Genomic DNA, 21,671 nt, shown 5'->3' on the forward strand with positions numbered 1-21,671 from the left:
GTGCTTCGTTTGATCGACTTCATAGTTGTGTGCTATTTCTGATTATCTCGGTGCTGTGATTCAGTCTGACAGAGGAGAATGGAAGACGTAGGTTCAGTGGCGAACATGCTGTGCAAGTGCCAAACTTGTACTTGGAACTATAGTATGGGTGTTGGTAAATACTGTGCATTCTGTGATTTCATATTCTCATTTCACCCAAAGACCAATCCTTTGTCTCTCATGTACTCCATTTCTCTTATTCTTCACTGGAAAGGAACCTAAGAGGAAAATGACATCTAAAAGATCCCTCGAATGCATAAATTCCTCTCTCCCAACTGTCGGTGGATAAAGTCGAGTTATCTCCCAGCCAACAAATGCTACAATATGTTAGCAGAGATGCTACATTGTTCGTTCGGTCCTTCGTGAAGAAGAGTGTTTTTCTCTTAAAAAGGTGTGAAGTTGCTCAGTTTTTCAGCACTGTAGATGACACCAACGCTGTCAAAGAGATGTCTTCTGGAATGTGTAATCAGGAGTCTTTTCTCTCCCAAAAGTGTGTCAGTGCGATGCTCAGTCAGTTTTTCCGAGAAAAAAGGGGGGTGGGGGGGGGGCGCGCGGGGGGGAGGTGGGAGGAAAGTCAGTCAGACGGTTGTCAAAGATGTGGTGGGAGTTCCAGGAGGCTGCTTTGGTAACGACGTGAGGAGCAGACCGTGTGATCCTTTCATTCATAATTAACCTCCGGGCCTCGCTCCTGTCAACCCCAAAGATCTCCTTTAAACCGTCCATCCGTGTCACACTCGACGCTTTACGTGGCCCCCGCCGCAAAAAAATGTGTTTACCGCTTAACGGACTCCTCGTTAGAGAGAAGGAGAACGCTAGAAACTTAACACTGTGAAGACAAGAACAGAGAGACATTAATTTCAAGTGCACAGAGAATCAGTGTTTGTATGAAATCATTTTTCAATCAACTTGTCAACATTACAAGCACCAGATTGGTTTACATTAGATATCTATTGTAAACCAATCTCAAGTTTTGGAATTGGCCAATCACATTTTCTTTAACAACAGAGTTTGATGGTGTTACTAATATTATGTGCAATAGGGGAAGTAATCAGGGATTACCATTACCTGTAAACTGCTGGTTAACTGTGCATGTCAGAATGAAACGCACACGTTTAAACTGCAATGACGACTCTAACATCTCCAACGTACACGCACAATAAGTTGGCACAGAGGTTGTTCTCGCGTAACAAAAATCCAAGAAAGGTTGACAACGAAACGGGTGTCAGACAACATTAGAAAAGGAAACTTTAGACTGAATGAAACGACTGAGCAGCACCGACTGACACGCTGCCCCCTGCAAACCTCAGCACTAATGTCAGTGTGTGTGTGTGTGTGTGTGTGTGTGTGTGTGTGTGTGTGTGTGTGTTCGTCAGTGTGTGTAGAATCGTTTTCATTGAAATGCATATGTACAAAAAAAACAAAAACATTTTTGACAGATGGACACATACAAACATACTGAATGTAATAGAATTTCACATGGAGGCGACGTGGAGGCTTAAACCCCCGACTTCAGCGACGCGTCACGCAAACACAAATCCAAGAAAGTGTCGTTGTGTACGTTTGACCATTTGGCTGGCATCATGCGTTATTTACCGGGAGATTAAACTCTTCTGTTGCAGCCTCATCGGCAAACACAGACCCGATATTAATATTTAAATATATATATAATTGCAGCCACATTAGCACAAACTGCCATTAAGCACTTGGTAGTGGGTCAAAGTCAAAAGGAATAGTCCGGCTTCATATTCGGGCAACATCTGAACACACACTAGTTTAACTGGTGTCCATCTCCTTGCACTTTTCCTCCTTTTCTCTCCCAAGTTAGAGGGTCAAGGTTTAAGTGACGCGGGTTACGCTCACAAAGCATACATAGATACATTCATTCTGTATGACTTTAATGTATTCATATGTGTAGATACAGATATGTACATATTCAATAATAACTACTCACCTATTGCGCATTGCTTGGAAGGTTCAGCTAGTTAAATCTAGCTAGTTTGCATGAAATCCTAAATTGACATCGGAGCCTACGAGGGCCTCATAGAGGCACTTACAACATCTGCCTTAGACTATGTGTACGTCAGAGTGGTTGATTTAGCCACACCCGTGTGAGAAGACTCTTTACGATCAACAGAACCACAAAATCAGGACATTCTGATACATTACAAAGCAAATGTAAACAAGCACAGTACTTCTTAAGCCACAAAGGTTGAAATGAAATTAGGGATGTGTGAGATTACGTTATTCCTCACACCCATTTTCATTTAAATGTGCTATCAAAGAACAATTCACTGCAGGTGTTTAGGATGGATGGACATTTACCTCAACTGAAAAGAGAAAATGTACATTCCAAATGAGGTGGCACACGGATATCATTTAAAGTATCACAAATTGTTACATCCAAAACTTTGGAGTCCTTTTAAGACCACAAGTGCGCCGGTGTGGACTAAGATGACCTCTGGGGCTTGATGTGTGTAATTGTACTCATTACGTTTTCACAAAACATCACCTGCTAGTCAAATCGAGACGAACGCATACTACCCCACAGTTTCCCTACCTTCCCTTAGTTTATGTCAACATCACACATAAAAAATGCTCGGCATGCTGTTGCAGATATTTTCAGACGACACAAAATCATTGCCATTTTCTGACATCGTAATGGTGAAAACGTGAAAATATGTAGCATGAGCAGAATTGTTAGCATGTTCGGTCTGAACTATGTGCAATGCATTAAATCTGTTATAAGCGAGACACTAAAACTCCTCAAAGCGCAGTGGACAACAGACTCAACATTCAAGTGATGTCATAGTTTTCATCCGGAATCACCAAAACTGCATCTCAAATTTTTCTCAGAGTTGAAGAGTCCGGAAGCACATATATTTTAGACAAAATGGTGATTGGGACCATGGATTATGAATTCTCTAAACAAGTAAATACTCTAAAAACTCTCTTTACACCTGCAAAAGATTTTTTTTGTCTCTAAAGCACTTTTTAAAACACAGTTTCTGCTCTCGATTTTACTCTTACTACATTTACCACAGTTAAATACAACATTGTGTCTTTTTCAAAGGAAAATCTTAGACAATCAGTAGTACAGAAAAGGCATCCCTTACAATGAAATACACATGAGCAGTACAAGTGAGAAAGAAATATAAAAACATTACAAAACTGAAACAATTAAAAATGGCAGCCACGACATCAAAAAGTTCAAAGGACCAGTAACACTGACTTGAAATCAGACAAATGGCTCATGGTGTCATAGTAATACTCCTCCAACAGCTGAGTCAAAGATTATAAGTAGACTGCCTACAAAGTCTGTGCATTTTGTGATTAAAAATAGATCTGCATATTTATATACGTATGTGCACAGGATTTCTTTCCAGCAGTTAAATAAAATTGCATGTTTATTGCATACACAAATGTGTTATTACTGTTTTAATCTTTATAGTTCAACTTTACATATGCTGTATTTAAATGTGAGGATGCCAGTCAGAGGAAAATGTCCTTTACAAAAATAAAAGCTGTTAATTGTCTAAAACCGATTGCTGAAGGGAATGGTATAATACAAGCACTGTTTTTATAATTAACATAATTAATAAATTGCATTTCTTCTTTTAGTATTTTTAAAAACAGCTTTAGACAAACACTTGAACAAAAAAATAAACAAAAAATAATGAAAAAATAAAGAAAAATGGGGCAGAACAGATATTTAGTTAATTGTGTATTCATCTATATGTGACTTTTTAAATAGCTGTATCTCAAGTTTATATATTATTTAAGTAGCTTTCGGAATACAATCAAATCAGATTTAGAAGTTCATATTTAATTTCCGTCTTTCCTTATTAGCATTTTTTAACGTTCCACTCAGTCATTAAACATCATAAAAAAAGAAAATAACTTGTGATAGCCTGATTGTGCTATCTATAGACTGTCTGGAAGACGAAACGCTGTTAGCGTGTAGCATGTAGCTAGCGAGGCAGCTACTCGCGAGGTCTTAATGTTTGCAACAAAAGGACGTCATTTCCCCCCCTGTTTCAAACGCTAAAAACTCAAACCTGACGCATGAAGAATCAACTCATTTGGTTCATAAGGAAGTGTGAAGCTCAAACATTAAAATGACATTAAGTCATTCGGTTTCGCCAACAAGCGGCATCGCGCGAGCCGACGTGTCAGAAAACGATTGCACGTAAACAAACAAAAAGTTCTGCTGACGGTTCAGTCTGTGGACGGTAAAGAACTTTGAATGCTCAGTGTCCGCAGGTATAAAATCACAGTTTATCAATCGGGATCTATGAGCATGACGTGTGAGTCGATGTCTCCCGTCTCCGGCTAAGCTCATCCTTCTCCCTCCTAGTTAAACCAAACATGTCCTTCTCAGAAATAAACTCATCCTAAAGATTACTGAGAAAAATGTATGCAACATTTTGATTAATTATTATGTATATAATATATATATATATTTCTGGGGGCATTTGATTAAACTCCCATTTTCGCCTGGGACAATGATTGTTATATTTGCATATAAATATGTGGAAATATAAGAGACAACATGCTTGCAAATGCTAAAGAATAGACCTTCAACTGTACACCAGAAGGTAGCAATTGCATACATGGGATCCTGATACAATATAATAAACTATACATTTAAAGACTTATTCACACAGCTCTCATTGTAGAATATTAGTGGTCTTTTCTTTAAAGCAGAGTTGTTTTGTTTACATTTTTTACATCTCTGTGCAAACTATAAAACTAAAGTGTCCAATGATGTCACAATGTAAAAAGTGTCTTATAGAACTTGCCGAGGCGATCTTTTTAGACAAAACTACCAAAACGATGTCTCCGCTGTAGGCCACATAGATTAATATTGACCTTTTCTATAAATGTATTCATGTCTTTGGTTAAATAAAGTAGAGTATTCCATTTCATGGTTGTTTCTCTGGACAGTGTTGAGAGCTTCTTGTTTGGTCCATAACTTTTAAAAAGGACGTCCACCTACACACTTAAACCTAAATTGTATAATTTAACTGTGCACATGTTTTAATGACATTGCTTTAATCTCTGCTGCTATTTCAGTGGCCTAACGCATCCACATCTTATTACTTTTAAAGATCTCAAATCCGCGTACAGTTCGTATTTGACCGCCATCAGCTGACTCATCATAAACCATTAGATTCACAAGACAAGGGGACATTCTTTCTACATTCAAGTTCATTTCATGTTATTGCTATTGTTTTTTTGCTCGGAGGCTTCGATGCGACCAGTCCACAGCTGATCCAAGGCAGGTCTTATCGTCCAATCAGGATCATCCTTTTCTTTCTTTTTTGTTTTTGTTTTTTTGCTACAAAATGGAGGGGATGGGGGAGCGACAGCGGCGCAGTGGCCCCGGGGCCTCGTAGGTTTCAAACGGGGGGCTAATGATGGGAGCGAGCCGCAGCGATGACCCGGACGATCCCGATATGTTATTCAGACTGTGAGATTTTTCGTAGCCTGTTGCTTTAAAGGAAATAATTAGTAATGTGATGATAATAATTAAAAAAAAAATCGAAAAATCGAAGAATTCATCAGATTGTATTATTTGTGAATGATATCGAAAGAGAAATGAAATCAAAGGGGATCGTATTTTTGGCATAATGTGACAAATATTCCATAATATTATATTCCATGTTTGATATGCCGATTACAAAGCATCGAAACCAGGGTTTAAGATGTTATGAGAAACAATCCAAATTAAAGAAAAAAAGCACATAAGTGGAGAGAATAAGTCAAGGATAAGAAATTGAAAATGTTATAAAATCATAAAGACATGTAGAAGGACAGACACACAAAAGACAGACAGGACAAGACAAAACAAGAAAATGCGAGTTATGATTTGTCTTTTTCATTCAAAACAGCAAAGCAAAGGTTTTTTCTGATAGTAAGAGTCTCAACACCAACAAGAGACCCATTGAGTAAAGCACCCAGCATTGTACCATTTGAAGCGTAATGTTCAGGTGATTTAAACAACTATTTGGCCACAACCACACAGTTCAACACAAAAATAAGATACTGGTACATCGTAGGAGTTGACCACATGAAGTTTCCCGGTGATAAAAGTATGGAATTAAACTATAAACATCCCACTTAGTATGTATTTTGGGTTTTTTGGGGGGGGGGGACCTGAAAACGTCAGATGGCCAACACAAACATTTAAAGACACGTCCTGTAACATCTGCTTACAGCGGGAAAGGACACGGCCCACTTGTCCACTGGGTCCACTTTGAAGTAGAATACGCAGTACCAAACCAATTCGTCTAAGAAATAACACACCGGCAACATGGTGTCCTTTCCCGCTGCGTGTGTGTAACAGAGACGTTGACCTCCCACTGCAGGAAGCAGCCCCCCCCGAGAGGAGGGCGCTGTGGCGTCAGGTGAAGTGGGGAAACCACGCTGGGAGGTTGTTGCAGTTAATCTGCAGTGTCGATGGTCAGCTGATCCATAACGGACGGCTCGTAAGGAACGTGGTGGATTGGCTGAAATCGAACTCGGGTGTGACGCAATAACGGCACACGGCTAAAAGGTTGCCTCTAGATCACGTCGTCACCATTTGAGCCAACCATGAATAAAAGGTTTTTTTTTTTTTTTTTTTTACTCTGACCAGCTCAGTCACATTAGTCGGATGGAAACAGGGTAAAATATTGATGATGCATCTTTCAGTGGGTTTTTTTTTTTTTCTTTAAGCTGCGTGTCCCACAAACATGTCGCAGAAGCCGTCCGGTCGATCTGTGGTGCTGCTTCTCAAATTCAGTTCTACCCAACAGATGTATTGAGACACATTGTCAGGTTGCATCAAATGGAATCCATTTCTGAGACGCTGAATCAGAGTTAAAGGGCAACAACTGTCTCCATCGCAGAGCTGCAATGAATGCTTTCTGGTGAACCTCTACACTAGTTTAAATAGTGTCGCTCACAGAAGCAATGCAAATGTTTCTGCCGTTAAAGGAAGATATTTCCTTTTGAGAATAAATATAGAGTCAACTGGTCAACTGCTGTCATTGATTGATAATGATTACTCTCTGTGGGAAATTCCCCTCACGCAGTTACTACAAAAATTTCGGATTTGACTGTGAAATTCCGTTGGATCTATTCCTGGAGAAATAAATCTGCATGTGGAGTGAAGAGAAAAAAAAACGGATAGAAAGACTAAGAGCACCATGCTGCATTTAAATTAAAAATATGGCATATAAATATCTGCGTTTTTATTTAAATAATGTTCCTCCTTTTCCTACATCTTGTTTGCCTGAAACCAGGGACCATAAAACAGTTGCCGGGTGAAATGAGAGTGAAATAAGTCTAGAGGAAATAGAAGTTCCCAGCTGTCGAAAGGCCGGAGGGGAAACTGATGAGGAGTGATGAAGATGAGGCCGTGACGCGGCTCTGGTGAGTGAGTGACGTTCAGCTCGGCGTCGGCCCGATGTTTGAAAGGACGACATAGTTCCTGCACAAAGCCACACTTCATTTACACCACGGAGGGGACTTCGTACCTACCGACAGTCACAGTTTAGTTACACTTGCACTGCAGTGGCGGCCTGAGGGATGGGATGGAGAATGAGTGTTAATCACAGGGAGGAGGAAGCAATGGAGAGGGAGGACACAGGGGAGCAGGGAGGAAGGAAGTGCTGGCTGTTATTCCTGGAACGACCCCGTACTGTATCGTTCTCACGCGGGATCAATTGCCCCCTGAAAGACGGCGCGACCTCCTCCTTCCCAATATCAGACATATTGATCTCCTCATGACACAAGGTGTCCATGCAGTATATAAATATATATATATATATATATATATATATATATATATATATATATATATAATGTCTTTTGGGGGAAACTAGTTGACATACAACTGTAACCTGAATCCTTTTGTATGCGGGTCAGATTGTCTACTTCTTATACGTAAACGTACAGTTATCAAAAAAAAAAATCTTTTGTAAGAGGGGAGTCAAAATCTGACGTGAAGAATATTTGCAGATGGTTGTGAGGAGGCAACAATGTATGGAGCACGCTAGTGTTGTTTGGCAAGTTTTACGTGGCGGCTTCAACCACACGTTTCACCACAAAAGCTGTGGTTTGAATTTGGAGTTTTTCTATTTTATTTAGTTTTAGCCAATTGACACAATAGCTGTCTACAACAGAAATGTTCTGGAATGAATCACTTTGCCGGAGCCAAAAAACACTCAGTCGTGTTGTGATGGCCACTTGGTGAATATTGTCAAAAAAAACAAAGTGCATCAATAAGGAGTGGTTTGGGATGGTGATGCCCAGCAGATGGACCCTGCTTACTGGTAATTACTCCTTCTTTATTTTTCATATTTGGAGTTGAATGGAGTAATGATTAATGAGGTTTTTTTTTTGTCAAATAAGTTCTTTCTTTTCCTAAACCAGTGGGATTTGTGACAGCTTTTTGTTAATTAATTCCTTTTATCATTTCAATCCATATAGACGGATGGGAAACCTCAAAGGAGAACACGGTAAGGAACATAAGGGAACCAGAACATCAAACAGCAAATCACAACTGTACAAAACCCAAGGACTTAAAACCAAAATCTTTAAAATAAAATACACACAAAACCCAAACAAACATAATACAAAAATACACACTTAGACAAAAGTAATAAGAAAAGAGGTACACAACATGTTAAAAACACAGGACCTCAATAAAGGACCAAACCCCAAGACATCAAATGAAATAAAACCCAAGGGGAGGAACTGGAGGGAGGGAAGGCTGAGCGGGACGGAGAGAAGAGACAGAAGCCCCTGAAGAAGGTCCTCAGATTGACCGTTTGACCTCGGCGAGACGTACGGCTGCTTCAGGAGGTCAAACGGCCAACGGTTAAAGAAAAGGAAAACGCACAAGGAAATAAAAAACACCTTTGCAGAGACATCTTACGCAGGTTCCGATAAATAAATCACAACAGAAGCACAGGGTAAGGAGTTTAAACACAGCGTGAGAATCCCTCTTTAAAAACAACAAGGAGAAGAAGAACGTGACATCAACTGCCTTTTGGTTTGGTTTGGTTTCGTCCCCTAAATCACAGATTGTTGTTGTTTATTATGACGACCAAAGACAGGGGGTGTGGTCTTGCTTACATGTAAACAACAAGCTAGAGCAAGAAAATCAGGTCCCAGAGATGGAAAAGAGGTCAAATGTCACCGATATTTACTGAGAGCACTGAAGGCTCATCGTCTTAAATATTCTCGAATAAAGACATTTCTTCGATGGGCTCCCGATTGGCTTTTAAAGAGGGATTGTTGTCGGACGAATATTGCAGCTCACACATCAGAACCAGGACCTGTGAGTGGAGGGCTTGGAGAGCTTGCTTACCTTGGGCAACGTGTAGCCACTTTTCAATCACATCTGTCTGTCTTTAGGTTTCTATCCAGGCCTCCACAGCACAAATACAAAAGGTCCCCCACTTTGGACTAGGCTAGGCACCGGGGAGTAGTACTTCAGATCCACCACACGCTCACAGGGCTTTGGTAAAGAAGCTCGGTGATTTGTTACCACCCGGGTCATTGACGGTTGCAAATAGGAACTTGTTTTCAGCGTGGCGTGTTTCTAGAGGTGCTAACCCTTGACCTCGGTGGTGCTCCGGTGACCCCCAGGGACCTTCGGCCTCAGAAAGACGATGTCACACTTTGCAACAGCGTGAAACCATCACGGCTGCACAATGGGTTTGAAACATCAAATCTGGCAAATGTACACGTACCTGCGGCCACCTTTGAGCCTGAACGTATTATATAGAAGGATAAAGTGCCGTTGAGTATTTGTCCAAACAGTACCACATGTACATATATTGCCTTTTTTTTATTAATAAAAAAAGGCAAAGCTCTGTGTAAATTGCAGCGAGTGCTTGTGTTTGCCGAGGCGGGGGTCCGTGGGGTAAAAGAGCAACACGAAGGAACACAGTAGAAGGGGGAAAAAAATGAAAATTAAGCCACGACAACAACAACAACAACAACGACGACGAGGACGACAACAACACACGACACAACACTCTGCATCGAGGAGGACAGAGACGCAGAGTGTATAACACGTAAGAATGAAAAAAAGCCCACATACACACGCGTGATATGACACAACCTGAAGAGAGAGACGACAACAACAACAACAACAACAACACAGAGGCCCATCAGACAACAGCGTGAGCCGCCGATCCTGCTCAATCTTCTGCAGTGTTAACCTTTTATTAGTTATTGACACAGCACACGACAACGGGCTTTGTTTTCACCTGAGCCGCTGGATGTGTGTGCACGTGCACACACGTGCACACACGTCCCGCGCGGACGCACTCGTGACTGAATACAGGTTGTACGCTTCGTTTTCTCACAGGATCGCAGAGCGATCCCGTTTTCTTTCTAATTCTGTCTTCTTTTTTTTCTTAACACATTGTGCATTGTTGTGGGGTTTTTTTAAGCTGAATTCACGATGTGTTGATATCGTGCCGAGGTTTCGGTTTCACTGGATGAAACACCTCACGAATGAGAACCTCACCCTAAAATGCCGCCCCGATTCTTGACGTTCGGACTGACCAACCTCGGCTCAACTGGCGGCACTCTGACCCCCCGAGCTGTGACCTGAAGTCATGCATAGTGTGTGTGTGTGTGTGTGTGTGTGTGAGGCTACATCTGCGTTCACATACAGTTTGTGCAAAAACATGCTGCGTGACGCAGAGCCGGATCAGAACTCTCCTCTACGTTCTCGGGTCAAAAGTTGACCAGGTCAACGCGGCTGCGCTAATTCTTTAAACTCATTTTCTTTCTCTTTTTGCTCAGCGTTACCTTCTGGTCTACGGTTTGATCCAGGAGGAGGTGGAGTTTGCATTGAGGTCCTGCTGTAACAGAGACCCTTCCATCTTATACCAGTCCTCCGTCAGAGGGGAGTCGGGGCTGGGGGCCGCGGCCTCTACTTGGTGGTTTGGAGCGTTTGGGGGGAGTGTGCACAAGTGTTTTTGGTGGCGGTCGGATTGCGGTGGTAAGAGTAAGAACAAGGTGTTGGGTTATGGTGAGGAGGAAGGTGATGCACATGGGGGGAGGGAAGGTGTGCGTGTGGGAGGGGGGGTGGGGGGGGGGGTTTACAGTAGCAGCACAATGGAAAAGAAGAAGGGGCGAGGAGGGCGTGGGTTTAAGGGTGGGGCAAGGCAGGGGAAACATGCAGCAGGTGAGGGCAGGGAAGGGAGCAGGGAGGTTGGGGGGGGAGGTGGGGGGGATCAAAAAGAAAATGTAAGGCAGGAGAGAGAGAGAGAGAGACAGAGGGGGAGAAACAGAAGTGACAAGAAGAAAATTAATGCATGGTCAACTGTTAGAGTCCAGAGGACAGAGGGAGGAAGAGATCGTTAATGAGCATGAATGAGCAAGAGCTATGGATACTTACACACACACACACACACACACACACACACACACACACCATGGAAATAAAGAGAGACAAGAGAAGTAGAGGGACAGAAAGGAAGAAAATAGAATATCAAGCCGAGATGGAAACACAGACAATATGAAGGTGAAACAGTAGAAGCAGAGCAGAAGAGGCTTGTGTATGTGTTTTGACTGCATGACTGTGTGTGTGTGTGTGTGTGAGATTGGAGCTGTTGATCCATCCAAAGTTCATTTGTGCTCTTCCATCCACCCTGTCTTCCCTAAATGTTTCACTGTAACGCTGTAGTGTGTGCGTGCGTGTGTGTGCTTCTGTGTGCGTGTGTGTGTGTGTGTGTGTGTGTGTGTGTGTGTGCATGTGTGTGTGCGCCGCCCGGCGTCTTGCTGTGTGGGTCTGTCTGCGTCAGATGCGCATGTTTTTGTTGTCCGTATCCCGGCGTGAAACGTACCTTTCCGAACATTCCCATCTGTGGCGCGGAATTCCCTGGTGTTGAGCAGGAAGCAGGCGCGGTCCTGCTGGTAGCGCTCCCGGGTGGGCCCCCGCCCGATGGGGCTCCTCTCGTCCGGGCTCAGCACCTGGTCGATGGTGGGACAGTCCTCGTTAGCCAGCGCGGCCGACGCTGCGTCGCCGTTCTGCTTGGAATCTGGCGGGCAGAGAGGGCGGAGCCACACACGGGAGAGAAATACAAGATTTACAAGCAATTTGTAGGAGAAATGTTGAGGTTACGCATTCTAAATGCACATGTTGTGTTTTCTTGCTATATAAAATTCAAATATGCACAAATTTACCAAATGTGTGTGTGTGTGTGGGGAGATATGACCAGTAGGTCTGAACGTTGGTAAACCATCAACGTTGTTTGGGGACTGCGGCGCTCCACCACGCGTTCACGTCATCATGATAAAAATGGGTTACATAACGTTTCTGGTGATTCTGCAGAACCCGCCTCGGAGCCAGCCGTCGAGATGTTGACTAACACAGAGCCGATCTACCGACGCAAACCAACAGGAAACCCTTTCAGTCTGGCAGGAGGCCAAGCAGACGAGATGTAGTAAAAACCAATATTTTCCGTCTCGCTGATGACTCAGGCAGTAAAATAATGCATCCAAGGTGCATTATTGTTGCATGTGACTGACGCCTAATGCTGCAGCATGCAAAGAGCGAGCAAAGAGCCAAATTACCCCTGATTTTACTGCTAATGCTGCAGGGAAAATATGTGCAGTCAGCCCAAACTGGGGTGCATTAAGCTGTTTTAATGGATAATTGAGTTCATTTTCCTTCCATACTGTTTCTTCTTCACAGACAGATGGGTGCCTGAAGGCAATCGTGGACCTACGAGTTGATCATAAATAAATTACAGACACAGTAAGTTCTGATGGGCCAGTGGTTTTTCAGAGGAGGGGGGGAGGGGGGGGGGGTTGAGAATCAACTATGCATCACTTCTGGTTGGGCTCCCACTCCTTTCTTTGGCCTCTCTACTGGACCCCTGATGTCATCCCTGTGTTTGCTTAAATCTGCAATTATTAAACTGTCATTTTTATAGATTTGCTGACAAAATAAAGACACGTAACTTGAAAAAAAAATAATTAAAATCTCTGACCTCTGTTGATCTCTATAATTTCTTCTTGGGCCAGTGGACAGTCTCCCGCAAGGCCTCCGGGCCCTATCACTCCACCAAGGACATTTCCCAAGAGCCTTTGCGGCGATGCAGTGGCCATGGCCAGGGCGTCGGGCTTGCAGTAGTTGGGCGAGCCCGGCTGCGGCGCCCTGGGGATGTGTTTGTTTTTCTTTTTGGGCAGCTTTTGTTTGGCCATGGCCAGAGAGTAGTACATGCCGAAGTTGTTGACGATCACCGGCACGGGCATGGCGATGGTCAGCACGCCGGCCAGGGCGCACAGAGCGCCCACCAGCATGCCCGACCACGTCTCCGGGTACATGTCCCCGTAGCCCAGCGTGGTCATGGTCACGACGGCCCACCAGAACCCGATGGGAATGTTCTTGAAGTTGGTGTGGGCGCTGGCCGTGGGGTCGTCCGGGTCGGCGCCGATTCGCTCGGCGTAGTAGATCATGGTGGCGAAGATGAGCACGCCGAGGGCCAAGAAGATGATGAGCAGGAGGAACTCGTTGGTGCTGGCGCGCAGGGTGTGGCCCAGGACGCGCAGGCCCACGAAGTGGCGCGTCAGCTTGAAGATGCGCAGGATGCGTACGAAGCGGACCACGCGCAGGAACCCCAGGACGTCCTTGGCGGCCTTGGAGGACAGCCCGCTCAGGCCCACCTCCAGATAGAAGGGCAGGATGGCGACGAAGTCGATGATGTTCAGGCTGCTTTTGAAGAACTCCAGCTTGTCCGGGCAGAAGGTGACGCGCAGCAGGACCTCGATGGTGAACCAGATGACGCAGACGCCCTCCACGTAAGTCAGCCAGCTGTCGGTCACCACCTCGTACACGATCTCCTCGCGGGTCGTGTTGCCCACCGTGACGTTCTCCGTCTTGTTGAGGATGGTGTTGAAGGCCTCGTGCGTCTCCATGCAGAAGGTGGAGATGGAGATGAGGATGAAGAAGAGGGAGCCGAACGCCACGTACTGAGGAGAGAGGAAGAGGAATAGAAAGCGGGGAGGAAACGCAAAAGTGAGGAGACGGTCGCGGATCAAAACAATTCTGCAAGGTAAAGAGAAGATGAAAAAAATAGAAAAAAAGCTCAAAACAACAGCAGAGGAAAAACAACTGAAGTGTTTGTTTATCTCATCTGTGAACTAAACACAAGTAAAACTACTACTGACTGCTCGTCACTCTTCTTTTTCTTTCTCTTAAGTGATAAAACACGTTGTGTTCAAAGTCGAGGTGTAATCGTATAATTGGGTCTGACCGTCATCAATGGTTGTGATGAACGATGGGGACACAAAATAGATCTCCCAGCATCATGTGTGAAATAATCAATAATACTAAAAAGATCATGTTCAGTTAATCACATCATACAGTATGTATTTACATGTACAATAATATTTTATTTGATTAAATACATAGTAGATCAAGACGAATTAAATAAAGAGCACAAAAAAGTCCAAGCATACATTTACAACAAGCAGTTGACTTATTATTATTAGGGCCGGGACTCGATTAAAAATATTAATCTAATTAATTAGAGGCTTTGTAATTAATTAATCGAAATTAATCGCATTTTAATTGCATAAATATTTGACCTGAGAACAGTGAGAAGTAATTTTTTTCACATGGATTTTTATTTTTGTTCAACCACGTGGACTTAGTTACCCTGGTCCTTAAACCAGTCATCTGGTGCAGTGTGGGTTGGGTGTGGGTCCTTGTACTCGGAGTCGGAGTCGGGCAGTGACACTGTGAATCATCGTGAGTTCTGGTGTCTCTAGTGGAATCAAAGCTGACCTTCCTGATCCACATTTGGGATTTGATTCTCTCTCCTCAAGGTGCTGTGTGTCAAACGTGTTTATTTCTTCTGGGATTTATTCTCCACTCAGCTGAGGAGGACCCTCAGACTGGTTTAGCTCCATAGGGGAGTCGGTATGGATCCTCTCAATTCACACGCAGGCATCAGCACACATGTCGAAAAATGGATCACAGCATAAAACTAGTGAAATCAACTAGGGCTTTATTAGAAATGCCATTATATGACTTTACTTGACCTGCAATTCTATTATAACGGTATGGAACGGTTGTGGATTCCAGCCTGAGAATCTATGAGAATTGAGGTTGGATTCAAAAGCATCAACAGGTGTGTGGTGGAACAGTGCAGGGAGATAGCAGGAAGGCTGAAGTGTGGAGGATCCTCAGTTCAAACCTGCTCTCTCAGAAGGAGGGTTTGGTTGCAGTCAGTTTTGAGGTTTAGTAAACAATCCCAAGGTCTAATATGAGAAACGGACACAATGAGGCATGTGCTTGAATAGCACAAGGGAACAATTGAAGGGCTGCAGGCTCCAACCTGCTGTCTGAGGTTGTGGGTTCATGCCCCTTCATGCAGACATCACTTCTGCTTTGAAAGAGATTTGAGGTTTAAATATGAGAAACAAAATTTCAATTGGTGCATGGTGAGGTAGTGCAGCACAAGAGCTGAGGAGCTACTGTCCTTACTCTATAGGTTGTGGGTTTAAGCCCAGTCTTGGGTTTGAGCCTTTGGCTTTACTTCAAGTTTGAGTAGGAATCTCAAGGTTAAATACAACAAACAAAGGGTTGGTTAGTGTGTGGTGAAGTAGCACAGCGGAAGAGCTGCTCACATAAGTCCCTGCACTGCACTTGAAGGTTGTGGGTTCAAGCCCAGATGTGGAAATAGCATTTAAAAAGAGTTTTGAGGTTTAGCTCACATGCTCAAGGTTAAATACAACAAACAAAGGTTTGGTTAGTGTGTGGTGAAGTAGCACAGTGGAAGAGCTGCTGCCACAAGCTTGCACTGCACTTCAAGGATGTGGGTTTGAGCCTTTGGCTTTACTTCAGGTTTGAGTAGCAATCTCCAGGTTAAATACAACAAACAAAGAGTTGGTTAGTGTGTGGTGAATTAGCACAGCGGAAGAGCTGCTGCCACAAGCCTGCACTGCATTTGAAGGTTGTGGGTTCAAGCCCAGTCTTGGGTTTGCGCCTTTGGCTTTACTTCAGGTTTGAGTAGCAATCTCAAGGTTAAATACAACAAACAAAGGATTGGTTAGTGTGTGGTGAATTAGCACAGCGGAAGAGCTGCTGCCACAAGCCTGCACTGCATTATAAGGTTGTGGGTTCAAGCCCAGTCTTGGGCTTGCGCCTTTGGCTTTACTTCAGGTTTGAGTAGCAATCTCAAGGTTAAATACAACAAACAAAGGGTTGGTTAGTGTGTGGTGAAGTAGCACAGCGGAAGAGCTGCTGACATAAGCCTGCACTGCATTTGAAGGTTTTGGGTTTGAGCCTTTGGCTTTACTTCAGGTTTGAGTAGCAATCTCAAGGTTAAATACAACAAACAAAGGGTTAGTTAGTGTGTGGTGAAGTAGCACAGTGGAAGAGCTGCTGATATAAGCCCCTGCACTGCAACTGAAGGTTGTGGGTTCAAGCCCAGATGTGGAAATAGCATTTAAAAAGAGTTTTGAGGTTTAGTTCACATGCTCAAGGTTAAATACAACCAACAAAGGGTTGGTTAGTGTGTGGTGAAGTAGCACAGTGGAAGAGCTGCTGACATAAGCCCCTGCACTGCACTTGAAGGTTGATGGTTCAAGCCCAGATGTCAAAATAGCATTTAAGATATTTTTAAAGTTTAACTCACATGCTCAAGGTTAAATAGGAGAATCAAAGTTGCCAAAATGTGACCAGGACTGGTAGTGTAGGGGTGCAAGCTAGAGCCCAGAAGCCTCTGTGCGCACCGCCAGTGGGTTCAAATCCCGCTCGTGCCAAGTCTTGAGCACACTGCCGCGGAGGTAGTAGTGGGGGCATTGTCCCCACGGTTGTTTCAGAGAAGTGAACCCTAGGGGTTATGCAGAAACACACGGCGCGTTCACTTGAGTTATGATGGAAGAATCTTTTGCTGACGAATTGAATTTGATGTTAATTGCTTTGCTTTAGCCTTTAGCACTTATTAGCCATGCTACGTAGCCACCAGAGGTGGGAACAAGTCACTGTTAGGCAAGTCACAAGCAAGTCTCAAGTCATTGCCCTCGCGTCCCGAGTCGAGTCAAAGACGAAGCAAGTCCCAAGTCGAGTCACAAGTCACAGCCAACAAGTCTCAAGTCGAGTCACAAGTCATACCATTTTAGTTTCGAGTTATGATGGCATCGTCAAGAATGATGAAGAATCTTTTGCTGACGAATTGAATTTGATGTTAATTGCTTTGCTTTAGCCTTTTAGCACTTATTAGCCATGCTACGTAGCCTATAGGGTTCCACCTTTTTGACGGGAGAGAAGTAAAGATGAGCAGATGTGTCTCATTCAGTGGTCCCACTGACATGAAACTTATTACAGCCTCTGAGGGCATTTTTCAAGACAATCCCATGTTTGTCTACTTCAGGGCATCCTGTGGACAACCTTAAACTGACAGTCTGGCACGGGGTGTAGATTTGTTTACCCTTTTTAGTGCATCCACCCTCCAATTCTCTGTTACATTCAAATTCAACTCACTGTGCCTTTACCAATGCAGGAAGGATGAATAGCATGGTTGATCTCCAAGATGCACCAATCCGTCTCTGGGGCAAAATCCCATTATGATTTTTTCTAAATGTCAGTTACCCAAAACTAAAAAAGGATTTAGGAAGAGCCACCATGTCCCTTGAGGGTTGAACCCAGATAAGGTTTAAAGTACAGAAATTTGGGGCATTTGGCATTAGTGACAGGGATGTGTAGGTTGCTCCATCTAAGATCATTCCAGTCATGTCATGGGAAAAAAAATATTGTGAAAAAAGTCAAAATATGTAGGGTCAAAAAATGTCACAGAAAAGATTTTTTTTAAATAGGTAAAAAATTATTATAAAAAAATAAATCTAAGGTGTATATATATATATATAATATAATATATATTATTAGGGCCGGGACTCAATTAAAAATATTAATCTAATTAGAGGCTTTGTAATTAATTAATCAAATTATTCACATTTTAATTGCATAAATATTTGACCTGAGAACAGTGAGAAGAGATTGTTCAACCAATTCCAGCAGACAAGTGTAGAAATAGCATATTTAGAAATATAGTACTTTCAGAAATTCAGGTAGCCTATAGCTAAGTAGACCTTCTGTAAACTAGGTTTTTTTAAGTAGACCAATACTTTCAAATACATTCAGAACATTGTTTATTTTTTCAGACGTGGACTTAGTTACCCTGGTCCTTAAACCAGTTAGCTGGTGCAGTGTGGGTTGGGTGTGGGTCCTTGTACTCGGAGTCGGGCTAACGTCCACGCTAGCTGCTAATTGTTTTGCGTTGAGGTGATACTTGAGGCTCGATGCGGATTCCTTGTTGCACAGCTTGCACACAACCATGCTCTTATCGACGCTTCCATCCGTGTGTTTATTATAATAAGATTTCCCATTCACGAGGCCACCCGACACGGTCTCGTCAGCTTCTTCGTTCATGTTCACTGTGGTTTGTTGTTGTCTGAAGTCATGAACGCTAGTTGGTGCTCCAGTATAATCGGTCCTCCGAAACTCATCCAGTGAGAAACGTTCCGCGGTGCAAAAAATAAGTGTAAAAATGCGTAAAACATGTTTAATTAATTACACAAAAAATAACACATTAATCTTAATTCACATTGTAATTAATGAATCGTAATTAACGCGCTAAAGTCCCGGCCCTAATTATTATTATCATTATCATAATTTGAACAATTGATTCTCCTTCTGCCCCTTCACTGGAGTTATGGTCCAGGTCAGCTCCATAAAAATCACATACATCACCACTAAATTAAAACCTAATATATATTTACATTAAAGGATTTTCCTGCATTATGAATTGTTTGTTTTATTGAGCAAAACATTTTTTTTTATATGTTTTTAATGTTTTTAAAGTTGCGATTGATCCATTGGATTAAGGCTGTATATTTAATGTAAAGATCAGATGTTACAATTGATGTTTGTTTGGAGTCATTTCAGTAACCATTAATCATTTGGCATCAGAAATGTTAAATACCTTTGATCCTTGAATTGAACTCGAGGTTCACCTGGAACACGTTTGTATGTTAAATGTTAAGGACAGAACTAATAACGCAGTTTGAAATCTGTTTTTTTGCCATTTTCCTTCACTCCCTTAACACCTCCTTCAACAAGTGGCACCTTTCTACACAACAATGCCTTAAAGCTCCACGTTTGCTTCTTCACTTCCAGAACCTTTGTCAATACATTTCCTGAAGAGAAACTGAGTTTATTCTGTAGGTTGGTTTTCTTTACATTGAATATCGCCGTGATCGTCCATATGTACCATAGCTCACTATTGTATGTTGAATCGATGACACCAGTGAAATCGCCCCCCCCACCCGACTGCGGCCCTTTAATACAAGCCCTGCAGTGTATTTATAGATTCAGTATGCTCTGAGCATTACCAAAATAAATAATACAACATGGCCCGAAGAGTGAGGTAATTCAGACTTGAGGTGCCTTCACTTTCTTACGTAATATCAAGCGCCACAGACTCGCAGGACGAGGCCTCGTCACTAAGCGGATGGAGGGGACCAGTTTCCCGTTGTGTTTTTTTTCCTGAAAGCGTCTCGCTTCTTTCTCTCTCTGCCGGCTTTTCCTTGATTTTGAAAATGGATGATTGCGTGCACATTTGAGTGCCTTCACGGCGGAAACACACCCGGCAGAACACTTAAGACCTATTTGCTGAGGAGATTAGCCGCGCGGCGTTTAGTCAAAGAAGTGACCTTCCAGGGGAGGCGGCAGCGTCGATGTGAAATCTTTTGTCATTTCTGTATCTATTTGTTGTTTCTTGTTTTCTGCGACCCGATTGGTTGCCACGTTCCCACGGTTTCGAAGCCCGAACCGCCGTCGGTGGAGAGCTTCTGCTCTCTGCATCTCTTCCCTCGGTTCTCCTCCACGGGGCTCCTCACCAGTCGGTGTCTGACCTACTTTTTCCCCACATTGCTGCAGTGCTTCTAACCCTCTGTATGGTGAGGACACACGCTGAGGTTCTCAATGACGCCGCCCCACCCCACAATGTCCCTTTTTACTGCTCTAAATATTCCTCAAGGATATAGAAAGGACATGAAAGTCAGAGTGAGCTACAAATAAAAGTAAAAGAGTCAGGGGATTGAGGGCTAATAGTAAGTGACTTCGGCCTCTCTCACGCATTGAAACTCTTGTTTCCCCTTTGCGTTGAGCAGCACGTTCCGTGATGTCTTTCAGTTACTATGAATACATGATGCTGATGAAGAAGTGCTTCGTTGAGGTCAATTCGGAACCAAGACAACACAATGGGATTGAAAGTAAAGTTTCTAACAACAAGGAATAAAAACTGCTGAAAGTAATGTATTCCTACTACTCTACTTTGTAGTATATATGCATACTTGGTATACTGTGTAATATATATTGTGTGCAAACTCTTTGTGACTTTGTACGGCCTCTTAGTGCAAGAATGAAATATAATATTCTTCATTTCAGAGACAATAGCGGGCAGAATTACTTTTTTTCCACCACAACATTTAGTCTTGAATTATTATTTTTTCACTCAGACATTCCTGAAATGATATACTCTCACACTGGAGCAATAAGCACGGGGCACACAATATGCGTACAGACACCAGAGAGTTGTGACGCAACTTCAGAGCCACTAAAAATCTGCATATCCTTCTTCCTTTTGAATTAAACACTTACAGGAAAAGGCCAAAGTGATGAAGCTTTTCCTGAGCTTTCCTCGGAGGACCATCAGGATCGTTTCAATTGTTTAGTTTAGCCAAACAATCTCTACCGCATCAAGTATGCACAACACGGCCCGGCCATTGCCCAACTGGAATAAAAAAGCGATGACGCATGCGGTCTTTACCCGGGTCACTGGTACTTAGGGTCGAGAACCAGCGGCCCCGAGGGATTCACAGCGACAAGTGATTCCTCATTTTTGTTTTTCAGGCAGAGCGTCCACACATAGAGGCCTTTCTGAGAAGGCCGCTGGCCGCATTCTCTACGTCCCTCGTCATTTGTGGACCCCCTCAACTCGTCGGGGTCCGAACCTTCACAGACCCGACGGGGAAATGCGGAGCTCGGGCCCAAAGCGAGGACGCACTGCGCAGCGAAAGCTCGAGCCACCAAACGGCAACGTCCACCGCGAGGAGCGCAGCTTCCGCTGTACTGATACTCATCTTACCTCGTAGTTAAAAGCCACGACGCAATGTTGCAACAAAGGTCCGTTCGGGGGCTTCGGTGATTAAATGATGCGCCGGGTTCCAGATGGCAGAGCACAGCGGATTACGCCTCAAATCAATGTTGATCAATCCATCACAGCGGCCCGTCCTTTTTAAATATGCAGCAGCGTGTCGAGCACGGCTGTGCTGGGGGGATTGCGAAGACCCCCCCCCCCCTAACCCCCAAACCCACCCGCTGCTTGAAAGGCACCTAAAGCCACACGTCAGGTGTGGATTCCTCCACGTGTACACTGTATGCGCCTGTGTTTACATGTGTTGGCGTAAGTGGCTGCTACGAGTGTGCGTGTGTGTGTGTGTGTGCGTGCGTGCGTGGACGTGACTCACGGTGCGAGTGAGGCAACCGGCCCATGGGCACAGGAGGTGTGCGTGCACACTGGCTGATGGCAGATAGTGAGTGGTAACAA

The 21,671-nt window shown here is 43.5% G+C and overlaps 1 protein-coding gene across 7 annotated transcripts in view; it reads right to left on the reverse strand.

Moving 5' to 3' along the window:
* Window positions 1-576: 576 nt before the first annotated feature.
* LOC119212610 (potassium voltage-gated channel subfamily C member 1) overlaps window positions 577-21,671 on the reverse strand; it is a 37,095-nt gene continuing 16,000 nt past the window's right edge. The window contains exons 3-6 of one of the 7 annotated variants that reach the window (XM_037463221.2): window positions 13,044-14,025; window positions 11,895-12,089; window positions 10,855-10,981; window positions 577-865 (exon numbers count right to left, since the gene is read on the reverse strand). In XM_037463221.2, coding sequence (XP_037319118.1) covers window positions 10,863-10,981; window positions 11,895-12,089; window positions 13,044-14,025 — 1,296 coding nt within the window. In that variant the 3' untranslated portion in view covers window positions 577-865; window positions 10,855-10,862. Of the gene's footprint in view, window positions 866-1,728; window positions 5,533-7,876; window positions 10,157-10,186; window positions 10,982-11,894; window positions 12,090-13,043; window positions 14,026-21,671 lie in introns of those variants that run through there. The other 6 variants (XM_037463219.2, XM_037463226.2, XM_037463220.2 and 3 more) reach the window with 6 other exon arrangements.

This window comes from Pungitius pungitius, chromosome 21, assembly GCF_949316345.1.
Source record: "Pungitius pungitius chromosome 21, fPunPun2.1, whole genome shotgun sequence".
Taxonomy (NCBI): Eukaryota; Metazoa; Chordata; class Actinopteri; order Perciformes; family Gasterosteidae; genus Pungitius; species Pungitius pungitius.